The following is a 25,628-nucleotide window of genomic DNA, read 5'->3' on the forward strand; positions in this document are numbered from 1 at the left end:
CCATAAGCTTCTCAAGCATTTTAGCACACACCATTGGCTGCCAAAGCAACATATTGTGAGAGTGGTTCACTTTCAACAAGTGTATTGGAAGTGGGACGGCTGCAAAGGAGGTGAGAAGAATCTGAAAGTGTGATGACAAGAATTATGCCGCCATACAAGGATTGAGACACATGTTTTGGACAAATACTTTATTCATGGTTTTATGTAGTAGTAGGAGGTTATATAACTATGACTACACAAGTTAGTCAACATTGATTATCCATGATAGGACGATGACGAGACAGCAACAAGGCCATAAAACTCTTACCGTTATCATCCACTTACATTTACAGCTCGGAAAGATGTACGCAGCGCTGAAACTAATGAAGTTGCTTTCGCTAGAAGTACTCAGATCTTGTTCTTGAGTAAAGTAGAAGTACTCAGATCTTGTACTTGAGTAAAGTAGAAGTACTCAGGTCTTGTACTTGAGTAAAAGCAGAAGTACTCAGATCTTGTTCTTGAGTAAAGCAGAAGTACTCAGATCTTGTTCTTGAGTAAAGCAGAAGTACTCAGATCTTGTTCTTGAGTAAAGTAGAAGTACTCAGATCTTGTAGTTGAGTAAAGTAGAAGTACTCAGGTCTTGTACTTGAGTAAAGTAGAAGTACTCAGATCTTGTACTTGAGTAAAGTAGAAGTACTCAGGTCTTGTACTTGAGTAAAGTAGAAGTACTCAGGTCTTGTACTTGAGTAAAAGCAGAAGTACTCAGATCTTGTTCTTGAGTAAAGCAGAAGTACTCAGATCTTGTTCTTGAGTAAAGCAGAAGTACTCAGATCTTGTTCTTGAGTAAAGTAGAAGTACTCAGATCTTGTAGTTGAGTAAAGTAGAAGTACTCAGGTCTTGTACTTGAGTAAAGTAGAAGTACTCAGATCTTGTACTTGAGTAAAGTAGAAGTACTCAGATCTTGTAGTTGAGTAAAGTAGAAGTACTCAGATCTTGTACTTGAGTAAAGTAGAAGTACTCAGGTCTTGTACTTGAGTAAAGTAGACATAATCAGATCTTGTACTTGAGTAAAAGTAGAAGTACTCAGATCTTGAGTAAAAGTAGAAATACTCAGATCTTGTTCTTGAGTAAAAGTAAAAGTACTCAGATCTTGTACTTTAGTAAAGTAGAAGTACTCAGATATTGTACTTGAGTAAAGTAGAAGTACTCAGGTCTTGTACTTTAGTAAAGTAGAAGTACTCAGGTCTTGTACTTTAGTAAAGTAGAAGTACTCAGATATTGTACTTGAGTAAAGTAGAAGTACTCAGATCTTGTTCTTTAGTAAAGTAGAAGTACTCAGGTCTTGTACTTGAGTAAAGTAGAAATACTCAGATCTTGTACTTGAGTAAAGTAGAAGTACTCAGATCTTGTTCTTTAGTAAAGTAGAAGTACTCAGATCTTGTACTTGAGTAAAGTAGAAGTACTCAGGTCTTGTACTTGAGTAGAAGCAGAAGTACTCAGATCTTGTTCTTGAGTAAAGTAGAAGTACTCAGGTCTTGTACTTGAGTAAAAGCAGAAGTACTCAGATCTTGAGTAAAAGTAGAAGTACTCAGATCTTGTAGTTGAGTAAAGTAGAAGTACTCAGATCTTGTACTTGAGTAAAGTAAAAGTACTCAGATCTTGTACTTGAGTAAAGTAGAAGTACTCAGGTCTTGTACTTGAGTAAAGTAGAAGTACTCAGGTCTTGTACTTTAGTAAAGTAGAAGTACTCAGATATTGTACTTTAGTAAAGTAGAAGTACTCAGGTCTTGTACTTGAGTAAAGTAGAAGTACTCAGATCTTGTTCTTTAGTAAAGTAGAAGTACTCAGATCTTGTACTTGAGTAAAGTAGAAGTACTCAGGTCTTGTACTTGAGTAAAGTAGAAATACTCAGATCTTGTACTTGAGTAAAGTAGAAGTACTCAGATCTTGTACTTGAGTAAAGTAGAAGTACTCAGGTCTTGTACTTGAGTAAAGTAGAAGTACTCAGGTCTTGTACTTGAGTAAAGTAGAAGTACCAGAGTGTAGGAATACTCTGTCACAGTGAAAGTATTCTAAATGTTCCTCCAGTGAAAGTAGAAAGTACTCTCCTCTAAATGTACTTAAAGTAGCGACAGTAAAGTAGTCATTGTCTGATTGGTCCATTTCAGAATAATATCTCTGATATGTTTTATAATGATTGATCATTAAAGTGTTCTCAGAGCTGGTAAAGGTGCAGCTAGTTTGAATGGCGTTGTATACTGCAGGGTAGCTGCTGGATTTACTGCAGGTGAACTAAAGTCTGATTTAAGGGAGATTATATTTACCATCATTAATCCTAATCCGCCTAGCAACTAAAGGGATTAGATAATGTAGTGGAAACATAGTACAAAGTAGCATCAAATGGAAATACTAAAGTAAAAAATGAACACTATAGTGTCTTGTTATGACGAGGTGTGGAGTTTAGAGCTCAGACACGCATCCTGCATTTCTGGAAAGCATCTGTTGTAAGAAAGACGAGATAAACCGGGATTTCTTTCGGACTATGTGGGTCAGTGAACCTGTAACACCGGGGGAATTCAGACCCTCTCATAACAGAGCGTTAGGTCAATCACTGGCCTGCTGAGTGACCTTCAGCACAGAGCTTGTAAATCGTTTGTGTTTGGGAACAATGAGAATTTACGGAAAACGTTTGGTGTTTCACTGGACAGTAAATGTGTATATTTACTCATATAAAGTACTATTTTTCATACTTTACTTGAGTATTTCTATGAAAGGCTACTTTTAACATCTACTCAACTACATTTCAGGGGCCGATATTGTAATATTAATGCCACTACTACCTATAAAAACACATGGTATGCTGATGATGCAGTTTTTTACCACAGTATTGGATGAGTTTCTGAATCTGGCTCCACATTAACATTTAAATGCTCTTACATTCATCTTTAATAACCAAAACTACCCTGAAGCTATTGTCTATATGACAATAAGGCCCTTATATCTTAAAGGAGCCATATTCTGCTCATTTTCAGCTTCATATTTGTACTTTGTGCCTCTACTGTGACATGTTTCCATGCTATTAATGTTCAAACAGCTCTTTATTTTTCTCATACTGCCTTTGAGTCCACCTCTAAAATAGCACTCAGAACCCTAACATTTCCAAGAATCATTTTGACTTCTAGAAACACTTGTGGAATTCGTGGTAGAAGCACTTCAGAGACAGCTCATGATTCATGGCAGCAGCAGCTACATGTTTACATTGAGCTCGAGCACACTGCATTGCAACAGAGCGAGAGAAATTCTTCAGCAGCAGGAAGAGAAAAATAAGAGAAAGTGAGCGAGGAAAAACAGCTTGTTGTGTTCCAACAGAATCCTGGTTTTCAAGGAACAAAGTGATGCAGGAATGAGTCCTAAAACTAGGAAAGGAGTCAGCAGTTTAGTTTTGGACTGACAACAAGACATTTAAAGACACAACCTTGGACTTTAAGGACAAGTCTCTTTTGCTTTTGCTTAACAAAACAACATAAAACACCTCGAGAATTATCCCAATGGGGAATTAAAAAATAACAAGTGTCTACATGAGACGACTAAACGTCATCTCGCCCAACATTAGCTTCCTTTAGCTTAGCGGTGGTGACGTGAAGTCATGTGACCGTGCTGTAGTTCCTTTATAGCCCAACATTAGCTGCCTTTAGCTTAGCGGTGGAGACGTGAAGTCATGTGACCGTGCTGTAGTTCCTTTATAGCCCAACATTAGCTGCCTTTAGCTTAGCGGTGGTGACGTGAAGTCATGTGACCGTGCTGTAGTTCCTTTATAGCCCAACATTAGCTGCCTTTAGCTTATCGGTGGAGACGTGAAGTCATGTGACCGTGCTGTAGTTCCTTTATAGCCCAACATTAGCCGCCTTTAGCTTAGCGGTGGTGACGTGAAGTCATGTGACCGTGCTGTAGTTCCTTTATAGCCCAACATTAGCCGCCTTTAGCTTAGCGGTGGTGACGTGAAGTCATGTGACCGTGCTGTAGTTCCTTTATAGCCAAACATTAGCCGCCTTTAGCTTAGTGGTGGTGAGGTGAAGTCATGTGACCGTGCTGTAGTTCCTTTATGGACCATTTTCATTTAAAATCCTATGCAAAAGTCATATTGCTTTTATCATGGTAGCCCTTTTGATGCTAACTTCCAGGTCGTCCTTCAAAAATACGTCATCCCTGAACCACTCCATAATATTTTGGTGTGAATAAACATGCAGGTCTGTGGAAATGGGTGGGTTTTTGGTAGAAGAAGAGGGAAAAATGCCAGGCCTAGAGAAAGAAGGATGGGAAGTGCACGTGAAGGCAGGCAGTGTGATGTCCAACAGCCATGTGCTTGTGTATGTGTGTGTGTGTGTGTGTGTGTGTGTGTGTGTGTGTGTGTGTGTGTGTGTGTGTGTGACTGAAAGTGTTTTACGTCACTGCATGACTCACACCAGAGGAGGCTCCACACGTACTCCATTCACATACACACTAATTCATCCATGAAGGTAATGTGTGCAAAGCGCGCCACATGTCTAAAAATACACCAGCATGCAGGAACATACAATGTACTTGCAAAAACATTCATTACTGCGAACGAGCAGAGTAATCGGAGAATCGAGGGACATTAGACACTCCTACGAAAGAAGGAGAGGACATGAGGACTCTTTGTTGAAGTTTCTCCTGATTGGCCCAAAATATAGATGATGTTTCTTAGAGACAAGTCGAACAGGTTCCCGTAAAGCCTTCTTAGAAGATGACAAAGATGTTCTGCAATTTTCTCAGTAGAATATAAAACAGGAACGAGTCTTAAAACCAACAAACAAGTCAGCAATCAAGCACTTCCTGTCATTAGTCTCAAGCTTTATGAGTCAGTTAGATACCTGAAATAAGGTGTGTCTTTATTGAACGCCCAAGAGATGTTCAGGTTTTCATCTGCGACATTAAACACGTGAGACTGTTAAACGGCAAACATTAGCCCCCTTTAGCTTAGCAGTGGTGACGTGAAGTCATGTGACCGTGTTGTAGTTCCTCCACAGCGTTAGCTTTCAACTCTTGTAATTTCATTCACGCTTCAAAAGCCATAAAATATGTGGAGCTTATCGCTGTAGAGAAAGGTCATAAATACACAAAATGAAAACCTTATTTATTCTTCTATAAGGATTTGCCTGAAATGCTTCCATTAGATTCTTTATTAGCTTTCTTTAAAACTCGCACTTCTATCGGGTAGCACTCCAACACATAGTACAGGAAAGGGCTAAGACATCGCTGAACTGTTGACCAATCACAACAGTGCTGTCCAGCTGACCAATCAGAGCAGACTGGGCTCTGGTTTCAGACAGAGGGTGAAAAGAGGAGCTGCAGCACAGGCAGTATGAGAAACATAAAGAGCTTTTTTGATATTAAAGCATGGAGACATGTCCCAGGAGAGACAAATATGAACCTGAAAATGAGCAGAATAAGTCCTCTTTAAAGTAATAGAATAAAAACTGAAGAACTAAAAGGGTGCATATTGTACACCGCCTGTTGCTTAGCAGGCAAAGGAGTCACGAACACATGAAGAGTAGAGCTACAGCGCCTCATTATAATGAAATATAATGTGTAGATCGTGTGATTGAAATCTCAAAATAGAGCAATTTAACTACACCGGCTCCATAACAGTGTGTGACGTGTGTGGAGGCCCCAGGTCAGACAAAGGAGAGGTTAACAATCCTGATCAACACCCCACATCCAGAGCGGAGAGCCATGAATAACTCAAGTGGGAGGCAGAGCATCTATGTATGAGTTTAAATGGGCATGCAGATGCGTACACGTCTGCACTGAAGGTGAGATTTAGCTCTTCGTGAATATGCATGGCTCTGCGAACATATGGCACCAACGCTCTGCCAGGAATATGCCAGGGTGCAAAAAGTCACGGCCGTCTCTCACAGTGATTCAATGTTTGTGTACAGAGTGTGATTTCTTTCTGAGTGTGAAATCAGAATGCTTCCCGTTCCAACTAGCCTATAGGTTATAAAATACAAATTAACATCTGGTTTCATTGCAAACAGGGCCTTGAACTGGTTTAACAGCTATTGTAAACTGCATTTATTTACAGTAATGATGATTATTTTCTCACTTATTGCTATTAAATGTTAGAAAATAGCGACCAGATCACCCCAGTTTCTCAAGGTGTATTTTTCTATTTTCTCCTGGAGAGCGTGACCCCCAAGGATGAGAATAAGACGTCCCTTTTCTTTTGATCTCTCGTCGTTTCATAACCACGCCGTGGGACCCCAATTTAAATTGCTAACAAGTGTCTAAATGAGATGACTTAACGCCATCATGCTCAACATTAGCTGCCTTTAGCTTAGCGGTGGTGAGGTGAAGTCATGTGACCGTGCTGTAGTTCCTTTATAGCCCAACATTAGCCGCCTTTAGCTTAGCGGTGGTGACGTTAAGTCATGTGACCGTGCTGTAGTTCCTTTATAGCCCAACATTAGCCGCCTTTAGCTTAGCGGTGGTGACGTGAAGTCATGTGACCGTGCTGTAGTTCCTTTATAGCCCAACATTAGCCTGCCTTTAGCTTGGCGGTGGTGAGGTGAAGTCATGTGACCGTGCTGTAGTTCCTTTTATAGCCCAACATTAGCCGCCTTTAGCTTAGCGGTGGTGACGGTGAAGTCATGTGACCGTGCTGTAGTTCCTCTATAGCCCAACATTAGCCGCCTTTAGCTTAGCGGTGGTGAGGTGAAGTCATGTGACCGTGCTGTAGTTCCTCTATAGCCCAACATTAGCCTCCTTTAGCTTAGCGGTGGTGAGAAGAAGTCATGTGACCGTGCTGTAGCTCCTTTACAGCTGATGTTACCCTTTTTCTATTACATTTACCCTCCAAAAAATCACAAAAGTGAAATTAATATCTGCAGATTATCCTGCTGAACAAAATGTAAATATCATAAACGTGTTTTTTGCGACAGATGTTATTTTATCCAATGGAGAAATCCCATTGGCTTTTCGTCCAGGAAGCCCTTGTCTTCCTGACGAAATACGTCACTAGTCTAGACAAAAAATCTGATCCTGTCACACCTTGTGCAAACACTGCAGGAGCCTTTGTGGTTCCAACTGATTGAAGAGAATAAACACACAGAGCCTTTAGATTTAGATGACCTCATGAAGATCTTAAGAAGACTTTCATGAGGAAACAACTGGCTACCGTGTGGAAATGACTTCTCACTTCCCTCACTTTGAGAATGAAAGCAGGCTTGGACTGAAACGACTTCCTGTAACACTCGGGGGTCAGCAGAGGTGAGGATCATCAATCTCATCGACAACAGAACTCCACGTCTCATCAATCCTCATTAGACACCCGCTGCACCGATTTCCCGGACAAATCCAGATAAGACCTTGAACGCCTCACGCGTGGATGTCTGTACTGAGGGGCAGCATTGATGCAACGTAAGCACTTCCATGGGCATACATGCAGCTCACACCCACGCACGCACACACACACACACACACACACGCACGCATGCACACACACAGACACACACACACACACACACACACACACACACACACACACACACACACACACACACACACACACACACACACACAAATACACACACACACACAGCCGGACATCACTAGCATACATAATACATGAGAGAGTATGAGGTGCAGTGTCCTGTTTCTCCTCTAGAACTGCTGACCTGAGCATCTCTCTCTCTCACACACACTCACACACACACTACAGGTCTAACCTAATGAATTCAAAGGCATATCCCTGCTGAGTGTGCGTCTACTGCAGTGTGTACCCTCAATAAAGGATCCTCTTTAGGACTCTGCATTGATCAATTCCTTCCTAATATTCTATTTATAAGACACAAGGTTATACCATCAGTACATTAAGGCCCTGAGGGGTTTTAAGTTGCGTAAGCAGCTGTGTTGTATGCATTACATCTAACTCCACAATACCTCTTTATTGTTTGAAACAACAATAGAGTTTATTGTGGAATATCTATGAGGAACCTTGTGTTCAGCGGAGTGAGTAATCGCTGTTAAGACGCTGCTGCCCCCTGGTGGTGGGTCTGTGTCATTACAGTTGACTTAGAAATCATAAACTCAATCCGCTCTCTGACGCCACCTGGTGGAGACATTCTACTGACCTTTGCTGTGGTTTTGTGAGCATTTTAACTAATGATGACCACTCTGTTTTACTCGACATCCATCGTTTTACTTTCTTTTTTGTTGTTGTATTATTACTGCTGCTATTGTTGAAATGCTGTATGTTTTATTGGGATGTGAATTTTTTTGACCGCATACTTTTGTCTGCCGCCTGAAACGGACTGTTCTTAATCCATGTAAAGCCCTTTGTGACTTTGTTTGTGCTGTATAAATAAAGTTTGTATTATTACAGTTTGTATTCTAAAATGTTTTGGACTGATATTATATAATATTTAAAAAGAAAAACGGGACAAACTATACAAAAATTCAAGGTGAGGACACTTTATCAACTTTGAAGGTGATGCATCTAATCCAGATTTTGTTTTTTTACTTAGATTTATAACAATATAGCACCAGCAGATTTTTTTTATCATTAATTCCATTTTTAATTAATTATTTATTTGTATTTGCACTGTCACTCTGTTCTCTTCTCGTGAAAAGATTGTGACAATGTGATTTATTTTGCATAAATGAAGTGTGTATCGGTCCAGCAGGGGCTCAGTCAGTAGGGACTTGGATTGGGAATGAGTCCCGGAAATATGGAGTGTGGACTGGTACTTGTAGAGGTGCCAGTTCACCTCCGGGGGCGCTACAGTGGTGCCCTTGAGCAAGGTACCGGACACTTTCACTGAGTGCATGTGAGACATAATAACGAGGGCTTCATCCTCCGAATACTCCTCAAAAACCTACTGATTATCGCTTCCAAACATATCATAGTGAACATTTAACCACAATTAAAAGAGGAACGTGTCTGAAAATCAAATTATTCAAACTTTGTGTGTTTTTATTTATTTTTCACTCTGTAAGTGTACTTTTTAAAAGGCATGAACAGTTTAAAAATAATTCTTTAAACCACAAATCAAACATTTAACCCATGAGGGCGGCGGACCAAAGATACCTGAAGTGTTTATTAGCACAGTGTGGAAATAGTGTTACAACATTAGATGTTTTCAAACCGTTTATTTCTTAGTTTTACGACTGTGACAGTAACCTCATACGAGTGAATAAAACGCAGTTATTAGAGAAACAGTCTCAAAGCCTCTGATCTGTGCTCGGCTTTCCAGGAATCAAACCTGTGATTTTATCAAAGTGTTTCAGTTCATTCCTCTCTGCAGCGTGACGATCATCAGTCGTGCTACAACGAGTCTCGGGGTTAATTGACGTCATTGAAATGATTAAATCCAAACGCCACGCAAGGCTTTAAAATCAAGCCGTTTCAGCACCGCTGTCATCCAGGCTTCAGAAGTCTGAATCACATCTTTAAACACAACATAATAAATCTGTGTTAAAATACACTTTTATACGGTCCATTGTTCACCTCAGCCAATGGACCGTTCAAGTGTTTTAAGAGGGGGTTGTGAATTCTGGGGGTTAACAGGTCTCATTTCTTACTGGTTTTATTCTGTACTGGGATTTGTAATGCTTTATGATTGACTTCTGCAGAGAACACATCCCACTCTAAATGATGGACGATTCAAATTCCACTTGGTGGGCGCTAACACGCGTTTTAATAAAGTTTATTATTATTATCAAATGATTTATGGTTTTATTGTTTCATTATAATAACAATAATGCTGTGAATTCTGGGGGTTACTTTAAGTCTCATTTCTTACTGGTTTTATTCTGTTCTGGGTCCTCCACTGTACCTCATTCAAGCCCATTTTAAAACATCTGAATCGTCCCCAGATACCCCTGGTGAGTCGGCCCACATCAGAAGGTGCAGTCAGAGTGGAACCAGATAATAAATACAGATATGGATCTTACTACACTAGCACACTGAAAGCACACACCCTTATTGTAGTCTCACACAGTAAATATTTGCACGTGTAAATCCCGTCCAAATCTCGTCGCAGGAATGCCGCTCTTCCCGTCGGGGCTGACGTGTCCGATGAGCCTCACATGTTGAGAGTGGCCGGTGACACAGTGAGAACGTCCCCGCCTCAGATGGTGTTAAACGTCGAGTTGCTGAGGGGCTTCATGAGGTCATTATCAGCCCTTCACACAATCTGACCGCCATTCCCTTTTTAAACACACGGGTTATTAATGGCACCGGCATCTCTCAAATGTTCATGTGTCACCGTTTGACCTAGAGATTAAAGAGGCCCTCTCATGCTTCTTGGGGGGGGGGGGGTTTTGTGCATGTAAATGGTCTGCAGAGGCTGAAATCCCTCACACACACTCCCCACAACGCCTCCATTGGACTCCTTTGTTTACTTCCGGAACTTAATGACATCACTTTGGAACACTCGTGCTTCTATTGGCTAGCGCTCCAACACATTGTAGGTGGCAGGCTAAGGGGCGGGACATCTCTAAGCGATTGGCCAATCATATCAATGCCGGCCAGCTAACCAATCAGAGGGTTAAATAATTATGCGACTCCTTTAAAATCAAATCAGTGTGTTCACATGTGACCGACATAAATTAGAAAAAGTCAAGGAATGTTTTTGGTTTGTTTTCCAGGATCCAAGTTTATTCCACGAGGAAATAAAAGACGTCCGATCCAAATGTTTTTTTAGCTCCATTCGTCTCTGTTCTCCTTCATAAAGTGCTTCTGCAGTATAAACATAAAATGGTCTTTGGTATCCAAGAATAAAAAGAACGGACCATCTGAGAGATTCTTCTTATAAAATAATTATTAAAAATTAATATAATTTTCAACGAGAGTCCTGTGCTGGTGTCCTGGGTTCCAGGTGCAGGATTCTACTTTGTGTTTCGTCCCAGGCTGCACGTGGCCCTCAGCGGTTTCTTCTGGCCTTTTGGGTATTGGCGTAAAACGAAGTCAAAGTTGGCCGTCGTGGACATGGCGTAGAAGACGTTAGCTTTGTCCGGTATGAGCAGTTCTGCAAACAGAAACACAGGAGGTATCGTCAAAATTAGTTTTTCTTTTCAGCACTTTTTTTATTTTATTTTGAAAGGACAGATTCTGACCTCGCTCCGAGGAGATGAGCTGCGTCAGCGTGAAGTCCTGCCAGTCCATGAGCTCCAGGTGATGTTTCTCTAGAGCTCTCTGAATCACCTGCGCTGTTTTATCCTGACTCGTCAACTGTAAAGAACAATAAGAGACGTTGAACAAAACTCCATGGGAGCTTTTTCCTGGAAAATTACAACTTTCAGGAGGAGGGATGGATAAGGTTTGAGAGAGGTAATTGAACTTTCTTTGTTAAGACAAAAAGCAAAACATCTCATGCACAGCCTATTATTCTAACGGAGCGTTTTTATGTCCTAAAGGGGATCTTTAACACTTTATTAAGAGTACAATTATTCTTGTATAACTCATTATGTCAAATATCTGTTTCCGTCAGATGTTATTTCGCCGCTTGGATTTTAAAAGACTCTACTAAGACTTTTTGCACCCATTTTTTTACTTAAGACAAAAAAATAATCAAGATTTAGTTTTTTAGAATTTTTGTTCTTGATTAATTAAGAGAATAAATATATCTTTAGTCGATAAAAATACGTACAGAGAGTAGGAGAAGGATCCAAAGTAAAATACCCAATATCGATAAAGTAAAAAACATGTATCTTTGCATGTGAAAATACTACGGAAGAAGATTCTAAGTTTAAATCAAATAAACCTTCCGTGAATAGCCCCATTGAATCTCATAAAAAGAGTTGAAGATCTCATTTCTGGGAATCCGTCTTTGGTTATGAACTCACCAGGATGCTTTTGTACATGTTTCCGTTGCTGTGTCCGAGCTCCACGCTGACCCTCACGATGCAGGAGTCGGCCACCTGGCGGTTGTACAGCGGCAGCGACGTCATCGACACCGAGCGCTTGTGCTGGGAGGACGACGGGGGAGGCTTCGGACGAGCCCCGGTCCCACAGGGGGAGGAAGAGCAGGAAGGAATGGGGGAGTCTTGAGAGGAGGAAGCAGAGGAGCAGGGGGAGGATAAGGAGGAGCAGGAGGAGAAGTCGTCAGATACGTTGGTGCAGGAGCCGTGAAAAGACTGTGGAGAAGAAACGAAAAGGGGCGAGTGAAAATATAATCAAAGTATTTTTAATGCTTTATGAACTGAGAGAACACATCCCCCTCTAAACGATGGACAATAGCCTCGTTGCACGGTAACCGTAAATTCTACTTCCGCTGTTACTGTATGCGCTTCTAAACTTCCGGTGTGATATCAGTGAACGTCAAACATGGCGAGTTTCTACACTAGATGCCTGCAGGATCTCCCAAACATTTCCATCTCAGATGTCCACCGACTTGTTCGGATGGGCAGTTCTACACCGAAGAGCAAACGTGATAAGGGATACAAAATGAGGGGAACTGCTGCTGCTGTTTGAGGCGGTTTTCGAGCTGGTAATCCTCACCATTTTGCTGTTCACGGCAGGCTCCACAAGTCTCCAAAATGCCTGGAAATGCTGGTAGGACGCAAATCTGGTGTAGAACCGAATGCTGTCATCCGACGCTGTCAGACGATGTAACCCAAACCTCTGCCGCAGGTGTAGCCCCTCGATCTGCTGTTCCAGCTCCAAAATCCTCCGACGCAAGGCTTCGTTGTCCTCAACCAAGTCACTTGCTCGTATCACCGTTTGTGGCAACACCGAGTAGTCGTGGTCAGTAGCTACAGCCGCGATTTCCATCTCGTTGTCAGAGACATCGGGACTCTCCACATCTGGCCGCAGGCGCCTCTCCCAAACACTCGGTCTAGGTGCCGATAGCTCAAACCCGTTCCAAGAAAACAGAACAGGGACTGATCCCTTTTGGAGTTTTCTTAGTCCCCCGGCTGTCACGACAAAATCTGTGCTTTTAAAGTGCCTACTGCAGACCTTTGAATGTTTCGTCGGACTGAAATTATCCCTTCGGATTCTCCTCAGCCACTCGGCCCGTACCGCCGGGTCAACGGGAAATGAATGAAAGGAAAGTAGCTTATTGTACCTCGAAGAATTCGTACACTGAGGTACACAACAGTCCAGTGCCGATGTCCCCACCCTTTGAAAGGTCAGTCGTCTTTCTTTTATTGTGAACACACTCATTGTACACTTCTAAATAGTAAAAGCCGGTTACCGGTATCCAGCTGTCAAACGCTATCATAACACGGAAGTGTTCGACCGGAAGTTTAGACGCGCATACAAGTAACAGCGGAAGTAGAATTTACGGTTACCGTGCAACGAGGCTATTCAAATTCCACATGTTGGGAACTAACTCTAGTGTTGATGTATTATTTTGTGAAGGGACACTAAAAGTTATTCAGTGCACAATTTTTTAAAACATTTCAAAAAAATCAACCGAAAACCTATTTATAATTTCACTTAGAATTAATGTCAGATTTCTTAATATTTGTCTGACTTTACAATCCACCGTCTTTTTATAAAGTAATTCTATTGTCTGTTAGCCTTTGGTAAAATGCATTTCTTAGCCTTTTAATAAAGTTTATTATTATTAGCATCGATTGATTTATGCTTTATTATAATAACAATAGTTATGAGTATTATTCAGAATCAGAATCCCCTTATTTGTCCCACAACTATAACTTTAAACTATAAATGAACTACATTATTAGAACTTATTACAAGATTTCTTTCTTTGTTTTAAATCTGATTTAATCTCTGAATGTTTTGACTTTTTTCTAAAAGAAATAATAAAGAACACACTTTTTATTTATCTTATTATTTATCTTGATATTGTCATTCATGCGTTTTTGTGGCTATTTAAATCAAATGTGATAATGGTTGACGACTAGTTAGTTGCAGTCCCGTTCAAGGTGTGACCAAAGTAAAATGACTTTCGTAATGTAGGTCAAACAGAGCCGAGTATTTGTAGAAATGCCCCGGGGTTTGTTGGACTGCCTAAAGCCCGACGGTTGTTTGTGACGTGTAAATAGAGGCTGTTTCTCTGAACACAGAGGCTCATGAGATGAAGCGTGACAAACCGGCAGCACTGTGTTTGGCTGAGGACAGGCAGAAAACAAAGAGGCACACACACGGTCACAAACACACACACCAAGTCACACACACTCGCAGCCGTTTACCTGCAGCCCGATGGAGCAGGTGGAGTTTGGGCAGGACAGATCCTCCATCTCTGACCCGCTGGACCCAGAGGAGGAGACGCTGATCTGATCAGCCGGGACCTTTTTAGAGCCGTCACTCACCGTGAGGAGACTGAGGACAGAGGAACACCAAGAGAGCATTTATTTTAAAACTAAAATAATGCTGTTATTAACTCTATACCCAACATCATTTACTTTCTATATTACTCAGTTGTTTTAGAATCTAAAATGTCGTATAAATCACGTAAGATATATATATTTAAATAATAAAATCCTTAAATAAATTATAAAACATTAAATTGATTTTTTCTTTTATTAATTCATTTTAATCGTCACATTTTTCCTCAAAATATATACATTTTTTGGTAGTTTTCTAAATTAATATCATGATATGGTTGCAATTTTTTTTTATATTATAGGAATATAAATATCTTTATGGTGCAGAAATTGGGAGAGCAGGAAAGATGTTCTTTTTAAAATATATATAAAGATAGTAGCAGAAAATGGGTTGGATGTAAACATGTTGAACATTTAGTAAATTATATTTTGTATCTTCAGTATATTGTTTACTTTTGGACGTCTCAACGCTCTTTGGTTTTTGTCCAAAACAACCCTGAACACTACTAGGATCTAATTGTACAATCATTTCATATAGTGCAGAAACAGGAAACAAAACAAATAAATATGGGGAAAAAAAGGGCAGCTCGACTTTATTACATGTAGAATAATTTTCCTTTTAGTGTATAAACACTTCATACAACAAATCAAACTCCTTAACAACAGATTACCTTCTTGTTGTGGCAACGTGAACACTCTTTGCGCCCACTTTGCCTTTAGTGTCTTCAAGTGTTGTGTAAAGGTGTGTTTGTGAGTGTGTGTGCGTAGTAAAAGGAGCACGCACTGTATGAAGTTTGCACAATTAAATGCGAGCGCGGCAGCAGCATACTCACGAGGAGAGTTTCTTTGTGAGCGTGCGGTGTTTCCAGGAAGTCGGAGAACACAAATCCACCGGAGGTTCCAGCTGCCTCGACAGGTCATAGCTGGAAGAGAAATGAGAATACATACATTATGTCTTTGCAATTACACTTTTTATACATATACAGGGCTTAGAAAGTTTGTTCCTAACTATTGCAATATAAATGTCAAAGGAATAGCTTCTTTATGACAAGGTTACATCTTTGGAAACCGATTAACTGACCAGATGCCATTACTCAGTTTAACAGGACATTTTGATTGAAGCTGCACCTAATTAAATGGAAAATGATAAATGCAATGTACCTTTATTCACCCATAAGGGGAGTTAACTTTTTATTGACAGCAGAGGAGTTTTTACAACGTATAATTCAGATTATGCAACTAAACTTTTATTGGGTTTCAGCAGGCTTTCCCTCTGCCTCCCTCAGATCACAGGGGTATGATGGGAATATTACAACACTTTCAGCTCACCTCTCCTGGTCAGTGAGCAGCTTGTGTCCCCGCAGCCAGGAAGCGATTCTGGGGTGATGGGGCAGGTTGTACTGGGAGCAGGACATCTGCAGCGACCGGATCTGAGACAAAACATCAAACTCCTGCAGGGAGACAGAAATGACGGGGGGATAAACTGAATGAAAAGGGATGTAAAGTGATGTGTAAATGTTTAAAAATGTCGCTAGCTTTCATCAGGTCTTTCAGAGAATAAGACCCTCTGTTTATTCTGACAATGCATATATACTGCACACACCCAGCCACACCATTAAGTCAGTGCTGACAGAATGCTACCTGGACACTTTGTACTGTGTTTTGTTTTAAAATAAATAAAAAAGGGAATACGTAAAGCTGACACAAAGAGGAACCACTTACCCTTCGCCTCTTCTCAAAGTTTATGAGTCCATTCTGTCAAAAGAGAAAGAATGTTTAATATAGTAATGATGAATTGGATCAAGAAAAGGGCAAGACTGTATACTAACATCTCCTACTCCTTTTGTCTTCATGAACAAGTGATATATTTCCAATAGCACACACACACACACACACACACACACACACACACACACACACACACACACACACACACACACACACACACACACACACACACACACACACACACACACACACACACACACACACACACACACACACACACACACACACACACACACACACACACACACACACACACACACACACACACACACACACCAAAGCTATGCAAGACGGCTAATATCAAGCTAGCTGATGAGATAGCCAAAATTAGCTTTAGCTATATCGAAAACTATGTGCTTATCTACATTTTCTTTGGCTCTGTAAATAAATAAAGATATATACATTTGGTTGAAAAGACACCAAGTCATTAAGTGTATGATTGTTTGCGTGGCTAAATGAGTCTGAAACTAGAAAACAAAGTAATCTAAACTCCTGCTAAAGGTAGCTAACATTAGCTTAGCCGAACTTAGTAGCTACCCTTTTGATTCCCATTGAATTCATAGCCTACAATTATGTGAAGTATAGCTACCTTTAGATGACATTTAAATATGCTGAATAGTTAATTAATTTGTCATATTGGTTTAAATATAAAAATAAGTGGTTTTAAAGCAGACAACAATTAGCCAAACAGAGTAGCCAAACTAGCCTACTGCTAACGAATGCAGAAAGGAGGGATTGCAGTAAAGTGTTAACCATTAATGAGGCAAACTACATTATATAAGGACACATTTTGCTGAACACAGTTTATACCTCACCATTTAAAGGTTAAACTGTCAAATATTAAACAGAGGAACTGTTTCAAGGCTGCATTTTGTACCTCCATGGTGTCTGGCAGAGCAGTGTCCAGCATAGTGAGGACGGTCAGATATGTTCCCAGGTAAGGAACAGCTCCACTGGATGTACTCTGCAGACACACATGGAAGAAGGATTAAAGAGTGGTTATTTGTGTCTTTATAACCCAGTCATTAGCTCCTTCTTTTATTAAATGCATTCACACAAGGAAAGTCCCAGTTAGCAGCACTGTGGGTTGATGTTACGGCCGAGGAGAATGTGCATATGACTCATAAAAGACCCCCGTCTGGTCTATTATTACCATTTGAAACTTGCTCAACTACAAACTGGGCTAAAGATAGGTTTGGGTATCTGCCATGCCAGACATACTCCACCCACACAGAGTGAAATCCCCTCTCTGGTGGCTTTTAACGTTGCATGTGAGATTGTGAAAGCTCAAACTAAACCCTGCCCCAGGTTTAAATTAAAAAAAAAAGACAAAATCACAAGAGAAATGTAAAAGAACATTTCTCATATCTGGCTCTGGGTTTCAACATCTCTCATCCTGAGGCATGGCTTACCATCTGTCTGGGGATCGGACACCTCTTCGATATCTTTGGGGAAATGTTATTTACAGCCGCTTCGTCCTGTCGAAGTAGGTCAGACAGAGCTATATTCAGTCGGAGTTGATATTTTAAATGATTCAACCTAACCAGCATATCTTTCTGTGTGAGGCTGTGAGCAGACTGGACACAATTCATACATGCTTATGAAGCAGTTTCTTCAACACTTGTACATTATCTTGGATATCCTGTTTAATTATTATCTCGTGCAAAGCGAGGGAGGCCACTTTCAAACATTCTCTCTGAAGTCTTTGTATTTATATCTATGAAAAGCAGCAGATTAGGCTGTAAGCAAATGAGTGAGTCAGTGAGGTGAAACAGAAAAAAGGCCCCTTTGATAAAGAGCTGCGCCTGAATACAATATTAGAAAGTGAAAAGGACAAAAAGTTAACAAAAGTGGCACATTGAGAAAAGATTCCCAATGGAAAGAGTATTTTAAAGCAGTGAATTACTCTGTTAATGTGCAGAGAATACCAGTCTTTCTATGATCTATTGAGTCCTTTCACAAGTCACCTCTGACGCAGCTGCCTTAAGAGAACTTCACGAGAGGAGAGAGGGAACACAATGTGCTGGTGGCGTCTGGTTTCCCATTCACACTCTGTTAAACATTTCTGTAAATATTAAACTTGAAAAATACATCTTTTTTAATGATTGTAAAACAGAAATCCATGTGCTTAGGTGGTAAACACCAGCCCTTAGACGCAAACGTAGGAAAAAACCTGCATTTCCTGTTGAACTATATAGGAAAATTACCACCTTATCAGTTGTTCGTGTCAGGGAGCATTTACCATCGACCTCAACCATCAGGAGCATATGTTCCCAGGGTCCTATGTTTCCCAGCTCAATGTGACACATTTATAGAAACCTTTTTAAGGGTTTTATGTAGACAGCATGTTTTCCCCCATAGGTCAGAAAGTTTAATGTATGTTTCCCTGGGACAATATCTTTGAATCACACACAGATTACAGCCACCTGATGTTGTACTAGGTTACTTATACACCGTCACATTTGTGGGCAAGACTGTTTTCTTTACTCCTCACATCGATACCTTGATAACGGCTGGAAAGATTTTCACGACTGAAACTGAAACATCCATCTCCCTTGAACCTTTTTGTGATTTTATTGCAAAGCTGCATCTGAAGGTTGCAAAGGTAAACACTGTGAACACTTAGCAGTTTTTTTAATTAGGCATTTTCCTTCTCACCTCCAGCAGCAGCTCTCTGTTGGTCAGAACACAGTTCTCATCAGGGAAGGTTTCCCAGAGGTTATCAAACGTCGCCATGCTATCCCTACAACAAGAAGGGAGACAAAATGTATGAAATATGCAGCTATTTAGTCCAAAACTAGACATTTTGACAATTAGCTACTGTAAAACCAGACCACATGGTAAGGCTATAAAGCAAACAACATGAAGGTATGCTTCAGTTGTTGTTTACTGCGTGGATGATGACCCTTATGTCACCGTGAAGCGAGATATTTGCTGACTTGCTCTGTCAGTGACATTAAATTGCACTTGATGAGGGTTCAACGTCCTCATTAAAGGACGATTATGTAGAAAACAACATAAAGTAAGAAGAAGTTGTGGCCTTTGAGACATCTCTAACCCAACCCTACCTGTTAACAGCAGCCCAGGTCTTTCTCAGCCTGTAAACTGCATTACACTGAAGGGCCGACAGGATGGCCTTGAGAGAGGAGAAGTTCTTCAACCGACGGCAATCCTGCAGAGGGAAAACGAGCATTCAGTGCATTCACCAAATCAAACTGTATTGTTGACCATGCTCTGTGTTGGGATATGGTTATAAAAGGACACGTCTTTAGTCACTCACCTGTGCTACTCTGATCCACTTCTCTATGATGCGGGCCCTTTGAGCTGGTGTGGTTTGAGGCCCGCTGGAGGAAGTCGGACTGAAGTTGCCGTCTGAAGGCTGGCAGAGCAGGGACATGATGACCTGGTTGGTAATGGCGTTGAACTGGGCGATGGTGGCTCGGATGGTGGGAGACATGTTCTCCTTCTTGTCTCGTTGGGACCACACGCAGCCCAGACACTGGTATGGCACCACTTTCACAAACAGAGCCTGAAACGCCATGAAAAATCAATCATTAGTCTTTAATTCAGAATGTAAAACCAAAGAAATGGTGAGAATAAAATGCATCCGCTCACGTACCGAGTCCATTCGGGTGAGTTGATCTGCAATGGCTGTAGCGGAGAACTCCATGACTCCCCCTTGATCCAGAGAGTTCTCACATCCTGAATCTTCATCACCAGAAGCTCCTCATCGGCAGAACTAACCTTTCCATCAGCTTCTGAAGAAACACACAGAACATGAGAGACAGTGAGCATGTCTTCTGGGATTCCATACGATGGTATAGCACAAAGAAAGGCCTGATATTTCACCTTCGTTCTGAAACGTCTTCAGCAGTGCTTCAGTTTGCCCAGCCAAAGAGCTAAAGTTAGGTTGGCTTCGCATGTTGTGGTGAACTGCAGAGCTGATCCTCAGGTGATCCAACAGCAACCTGAGTGCCGGGTGCAGGGGAAGATCCCTGAAGTCCTCACTGTACTCATCCAACCATGTCTGGACGAAGGCCAACAGAGGGCTGAGGAGGCAGAGATTCATTACAGTTTGACGACTTAAACAACACCAGAGTTATATATTAAAACCCACCAGATATAAGTCCTTCACCCACCTGTTGTAGCTTTCCCTGTTGTCCAGATCTGAGGCAGCATTGTCTCTACAGGGCAGAAAAAAACAGACTTAGCTTTCCTTACTCAGACTGTTTTCGGTATATCTTTTAATTATGATTTGCTCCTGCCCTGCAACTATCCTAAACCTGACCTTGAAACATGCCAACCACAGTCTGAAACCACTCTTTCCATAATTGTTGTTGTTGAAAGCCTCGGGATGATGACCACCTGCGAGGTACTCATTACTACATCAAAGACACGGTCGCTTCGTCAGCACCACAATGTATAAAAAGACCCTGACGCAACGTGCTGACTCTGCATGTGCAACAACTGCCGCCGTGTTGTTTCCCAGGAGCTAGTACAAAGGAGATGACTTTTCACCTGAGGCTTTTCATCATGTTTAAACAGGAGCCTGTACTTTCTGATCAGTGACTATAGAACCGGTTTAACCGTGCTCAATGTTAGCATAGTAGGAATAAAAACATAAAACCAAAGCAAGCAGAAACTGACGAAAAGTGTGCTGAACGGACATGTGAAGTGCAATGTTAACTAGGAGGGCCTGACATTACTCTAAACACTAAAGGAACAAGTGGATGCTAAGCTAACTGAGCAGCTAGTTAAGTTAGCATAACAACTGGAAACATTCGTAAACATTACTAGGTGTGCACTGCTTTAGGTGCTCTTTTCTAGTTTTTTAAATAATATTTCGGACACAGCCAGGCTAGCATTTTCAACCTAATTTGTGCTAAGCTAACCAGATGCTACCTGTGGCTTCATATTTGCTGTATAGGCATGAGTGGTATCAATCTTCTCAACTTTTGGCAAGAAAGCCCATGAGTGTATTCTGCAAAAGACCAAACATCCCATTAAGAAAAAAGACCAAAACAGGGAAACAGTGATGTGTTGATGGTACCTGTGGAAGAGCAGCTCTATGAGCGTTGAGGTACTGATGAAGGTTCTGTATGTGGAGAGGAAGATCCGGCTGTAGTCCTGCTCCTGGCACCCAGGGTCGAGGAGCTGATTCACAAGGAGGTCCAGGGTGGCAGCCTTCAGACGCCGCACCTTGAAGGTCCGGTACTGCACAAAAGCACAGCATGGACTCTCCTCTGGAGAGTTGGGGGAGGAAGGGACGGGTTCTCGACGAAGAGTAATCCCATAAACTGCGCCATCCTCAAACTCCTCGCCCCACTCCTGCACTGGGTTCTGGGGATGAGAAATAATGTTAGAGGTTGAGTGTGTTGCGGCCATTCAACGTGCTGTACAGGCATCAGTGCAATCCACTATATATAGTAATGTTTTTAGTGAAAACATCAGGGTAAGAGGGTAAAAATAGGAGAGAGCCTCCATGACCAAACAGCCAGGTGAACCAACACAAACATCCCGATGAGGCTCACACTGATCCCATGTGAACCACAACAACTACGCAAAATGTGCTTACTAAGAACCGCCACAGACTGCACAAACAGCTTAGTGTGTGATGGTGATAATTATCAAATCTTCACCAACTCTACATGCTGGTGTTAGCTAGATCTTAGTTTCAGTGCAACAATTGCACAGAAACTTGACACTTTATAGGTTTATAGGGCAACTATGGAACATGTGCTTACTCAGGACTATTATTTCCAATGACGGCACCAACAGTTTAGCGTGCAAACCGACTCTCCAGGCTGGTTTTAGTCTGCGCTTCATTTTCATTTAACAAATACACGGGAAGCAGACATTTCCTAGACCGTTATAGGTTCATGTTTATCGACCAATACGACTACGCGGGATTTACTCAGAACCATTATTCCAAAGACGTTCATTTCAAAATGACACAGCAAACTGAAATTTCCCAGAATTTTATAGAACCACATGAATGTTTATGGACAAATAGAGGATTATCAAAGGTTAGCAAAACAAATGCGAAACACAGACTAAATGCCAGCAAGTTTCCAGAAGTATTCCAATAAGACTGTAAGCTAGTTTAGCAACAAGGCTCATGATTTTGTCTAGACATACTGAGTGTTTTCGATATATTCAGACATGAGAACACACCTTGTTTGATCCCACAGAGACGTATTAATCATCATTTGAGCTATGTCTCCTTCAGAATGCTCAATAGCACTTGACACGGCGCACACAATGCACCAGGGTTTATCGAGTGGGAATACTGAGCGCCTTGTTCGGGCTCTGATTATGTGAAGCACAACAGCTGTGACGCATAAATTAAAAAGTTCCAAAGAAGCCGCCAAACAATATGTATATAAGATAGCACCAATGGAGACTAATCACCAACTGCATCATTAAGGGATCACTGCTCAATATAAAGGGAGCAACAAAACAGAAGGGGTTTCCTTTTGAAATGTCACCTTACACAAGACTCAAGCATTAAGACACCCTTTTTTAAAAGCAATGGTCTGACCTTTTTGTTCAAATTTCAGATATAATTAAGAAAAGACTGGATCCTACACTTCCCACAATGCACCCTGATAGCATGTGGGGGATTCAATGTTAAATGAAAGGAGTTTTTGTTTACGTTTTAGATGTTGTTCAATTTGATATTCGAGATTTAAAAATAGATTCTGCAGAGGATTTGCGCAGAATGTTTTAGAGTTGCACAGATTTCTGCCTCTGGGATTTTTCCACCCTAAAAAACTTGTGATTTTAGGGTTTAATATCTCCAGAAGAGTACCTCTTAAAGCCGTGAATGTTGGTAGGAGGACAGAGTGCGTACACCACATTGAAATGATAAGGCGGCCTTCCCAGGGGCAAAAATACCACTATTCTCAAATTTCTGTGATAAAAATGTACTTATTTTTTAGTCTCAATTAAAGTTTGGACAAAAAATAAATGAAAACCTCCATTATATTTGACACAGCATGAAACATCTTTAGTTACACTTCCAAAATACCACGTCTTTAAGACTTACTGACCCTTGTACATTTTCAATCCCAATGCCCAGACCAAAGTCAGCCTCTATAACAACAACACTTCACAGGTGACTTCCTTTAAAAGCCTCATGTGTTGTATAATAACATCCAGTCGTGCAAAAACCTTGGCTTAGCTATCTAGTTAACATGCAAATGATTCACAAATCCATACAGACGCCCAGGAGAGAACACGGCTCAACATTCAATATGCTTCAAAGTAGAAAATCATTCGTCCTTAAAAGTATTCCAAACACTTCCCATCTTCTTGCATCAACACTACAAGAAACGTCCTCGGCTCTCAACCATGATTTTCAAGCGTGTATCCACTGTAAACGGGGGGACTCGCCTCCTTATTTGCAAATCATTTAAATGTCTTCATGCAGAGACAGAAGTTTAGCTGCTTTGTCTGCTAACCAGTATCACACAAACCCCTTTGTCTCTCACAGAAACTGGGAGCGTTTGTTAGCTCCACAGAGGGGAAACTGTGCATTGTGTCTGACTGTAACGCAGCGATGGTGGTACTAAGCACGACTAACATCCAGATCTAAAACCAGAAAACTCCTCCAGTCGTCGTCTGCAGCATTTTGAATGGAAAAGCACATCATGTCTGTCTTGAATGACAGACTTAGACACAGGAAGTAAACACAGTCATGGTCGTGACATTTTGCAGCACTGGTTTTTGCAGATCAGAGAGAAGTTAAAACAACAGTAGAACAAGAACAAGGTTAAAAGGTCTTTCAAAACCACTTACTGTTTTAAAATGTTACATATATTGTTAATTTTTTCCAAAATCAGTCAATATTTTTGCCTGAATTTTGCATAAAAACAAGCATTTATGTAATTTTCTGGTCACATGATTTGGAAATATCATGCAATTTGCTCATGTGGCTTGGATTCTTTGAAACAGCTTACACGTTCAGAGACTACATCTGGGTTGTTCATAAAACTGCCTTAAAGATATTCATTTTTCAGGCAAAAGTAATGCTTGATTCCATGTTTTAAATGTAATTGTTGTACATGAGATGCACAAACTGAGGCTGGACCTTTCTGAAGCTTGAGTAAAAATAACTTCTGGACTGCCAATAAGCTATGGGATGAATTACATTTACAGATACTAAGTTTTAAATGGTTTTAGTGGCTGTTCTGAGTTTGTGTCTTCAGGGTTTTTTGCACTTATTGTGAGTAACTTTGGATAAAAACATCAGTCAAATGTAATATAATGTAAAAAGAGTATGATTTAAGACCCAGGGGTTTTCTTTACACACCTATAAATCATAGCTAAAGCACCACCTCATTACATATATTACATTACAGAGTCAACAGCCCTGATTGGCTCTGTGGAAATACATTATGCAATGCTGCAGCTTTACTGTGTTTGTACTTAAAATGCATTTAAATAGAAACAATACCCAGATAACTCTTAAATACTTATAAATAGAACAGAATCACTATTTATTTACACATATAACATGACAGAGGAACCCGAAATAGCCCTGATTGGCTGCATGGAAATACATTAGGCCTACACAACAACACGCAATGGTGGGATGGATCCATATGGAAGTTTTCGTTTTACTCACCATTGTTAACTCCCATTTTCCCATGTCGTCCTGTATCCTAAGGAGTGTTGCTTTCCATCTTGATAGGAATTGAAGCACTTGAAATAAACGTCCAGCTCGCGGAACAGTGGCTTTATGGCTGCATGGTGATTTAATAAAAACGCTTTTTTAATGATCCTGTTTGGGACTACATTAACGCGCCTGTATCAGAGTGAAAACACGGCTTTCTGCGAGTGAGTGTTAGCTACATCCTACAGCAGCATAGCAGAGTGTGTGGAGCTGTCACAGAGAGAGAGGTTTAAGTGCTCACACTTGTTTCTGTCAGCGGGGAAATAGTTGCTCCTGATCGGACTGACGCTGAAACTCACCGGCATTTATACAGGGAGGGACTGTGGAGAGGGGGAGGAGCCAGAGGAGGTGTGTGTGTGTGTGTGTGTGTGTGTGTGTGTGTGTGTGTGTGTGTGTGTGTGTGTGTGTGTGTGTGTGTGTGTGTGTGTGTGTGTGTGTGTGTGAGTGGGGTTGAATGCAGGACTTTTACTGTAACAGAGTATTCCTACACTCTGGTACTTCTACTTTACTCAAGTACAAGATCTGAGTCCTTCTACTTTAGCTCAAGAACAAGATCTGAGTACTTCTAATTTTACTCAAGTTACACGATCTGAGTAATTCTACTTTACTCAAGTACAAGATCTGCGTACTTCTCCTTTTACTCAAGAACAAGACCTGAGCACTTCTACTTTACTCAAGTACTAAATCTGAGTACTTCTACTTTACTCAAGTACAAGATCCTGAGTACTTCTACTTTACTCAAGTACAAGATCTGAGTACTTCTACTTTACTCAAGTACAAGACCTGAGTACTTCTACTTTTACTCAAGAACAAAATCTGAGTACTTCTACTTTACTCCAAGTACAAGACCTGAGTACTTCTACTT

At 40.9% G+C, this 25,628-nt stretch overlaps 1 protein-coding gene across 1 annotated transcript; it reads right to left on the bottom strand.

Annotated features, from left to right (window-relative positions):
- Nucleotides 1-8,953: 8,953 nt before the first annotated feature.
- On the bottom strand, nt 8,954-25,030 carry LOC134878198 (ral guanine nucleotide dissociation stimulator-like 1). The gene is given in 18 exon segments (XM_063904079.1): nt 8,954-11,030; nt 11,119-11,233; nt 11,848-12,138; nt 14,164-14,293; nt 15,132-15,221; nt 15,628-15,749; nt 16,021-16,053; nt 16,964-17,050; nt 17,499-17,564; nt 18,745-18,829; nt 19,155-19,258; nt 19,367-19,615; nt 19,706-19,809; nt 19,812-19,844; nt 19,936-20,135; nt 20,226-20,270; nt 21,137-21,426; nt 24,716-25,030. Coding segments are annotated over 18 exon segments (2,208 nt in total). The 5' UTR covers nt 24,740-25,030; the 3' UTR covers nt 8,954-10,890.
- Nucleotides 25,031-25,628: the final 598 nt, after the last annotated feature.

The sequence above is a fragment of the Eleginops maclovinus genome, chromosome 16, assembly GCF_036324505.1.
Source record: "Eleginops maclovinus isolate JMC-PN-2008 ecotype Puerto Natales chromosome 16, JC_Emac_rtc_rv5, whole genome shotgun sequence".
NCBI classification, from domain to species: Eukaryota; Metazoa; Chordata; class Actinopteri; order Perciformes; family Eleginopidae; genus Eleginops; species Eleginops maclovinus.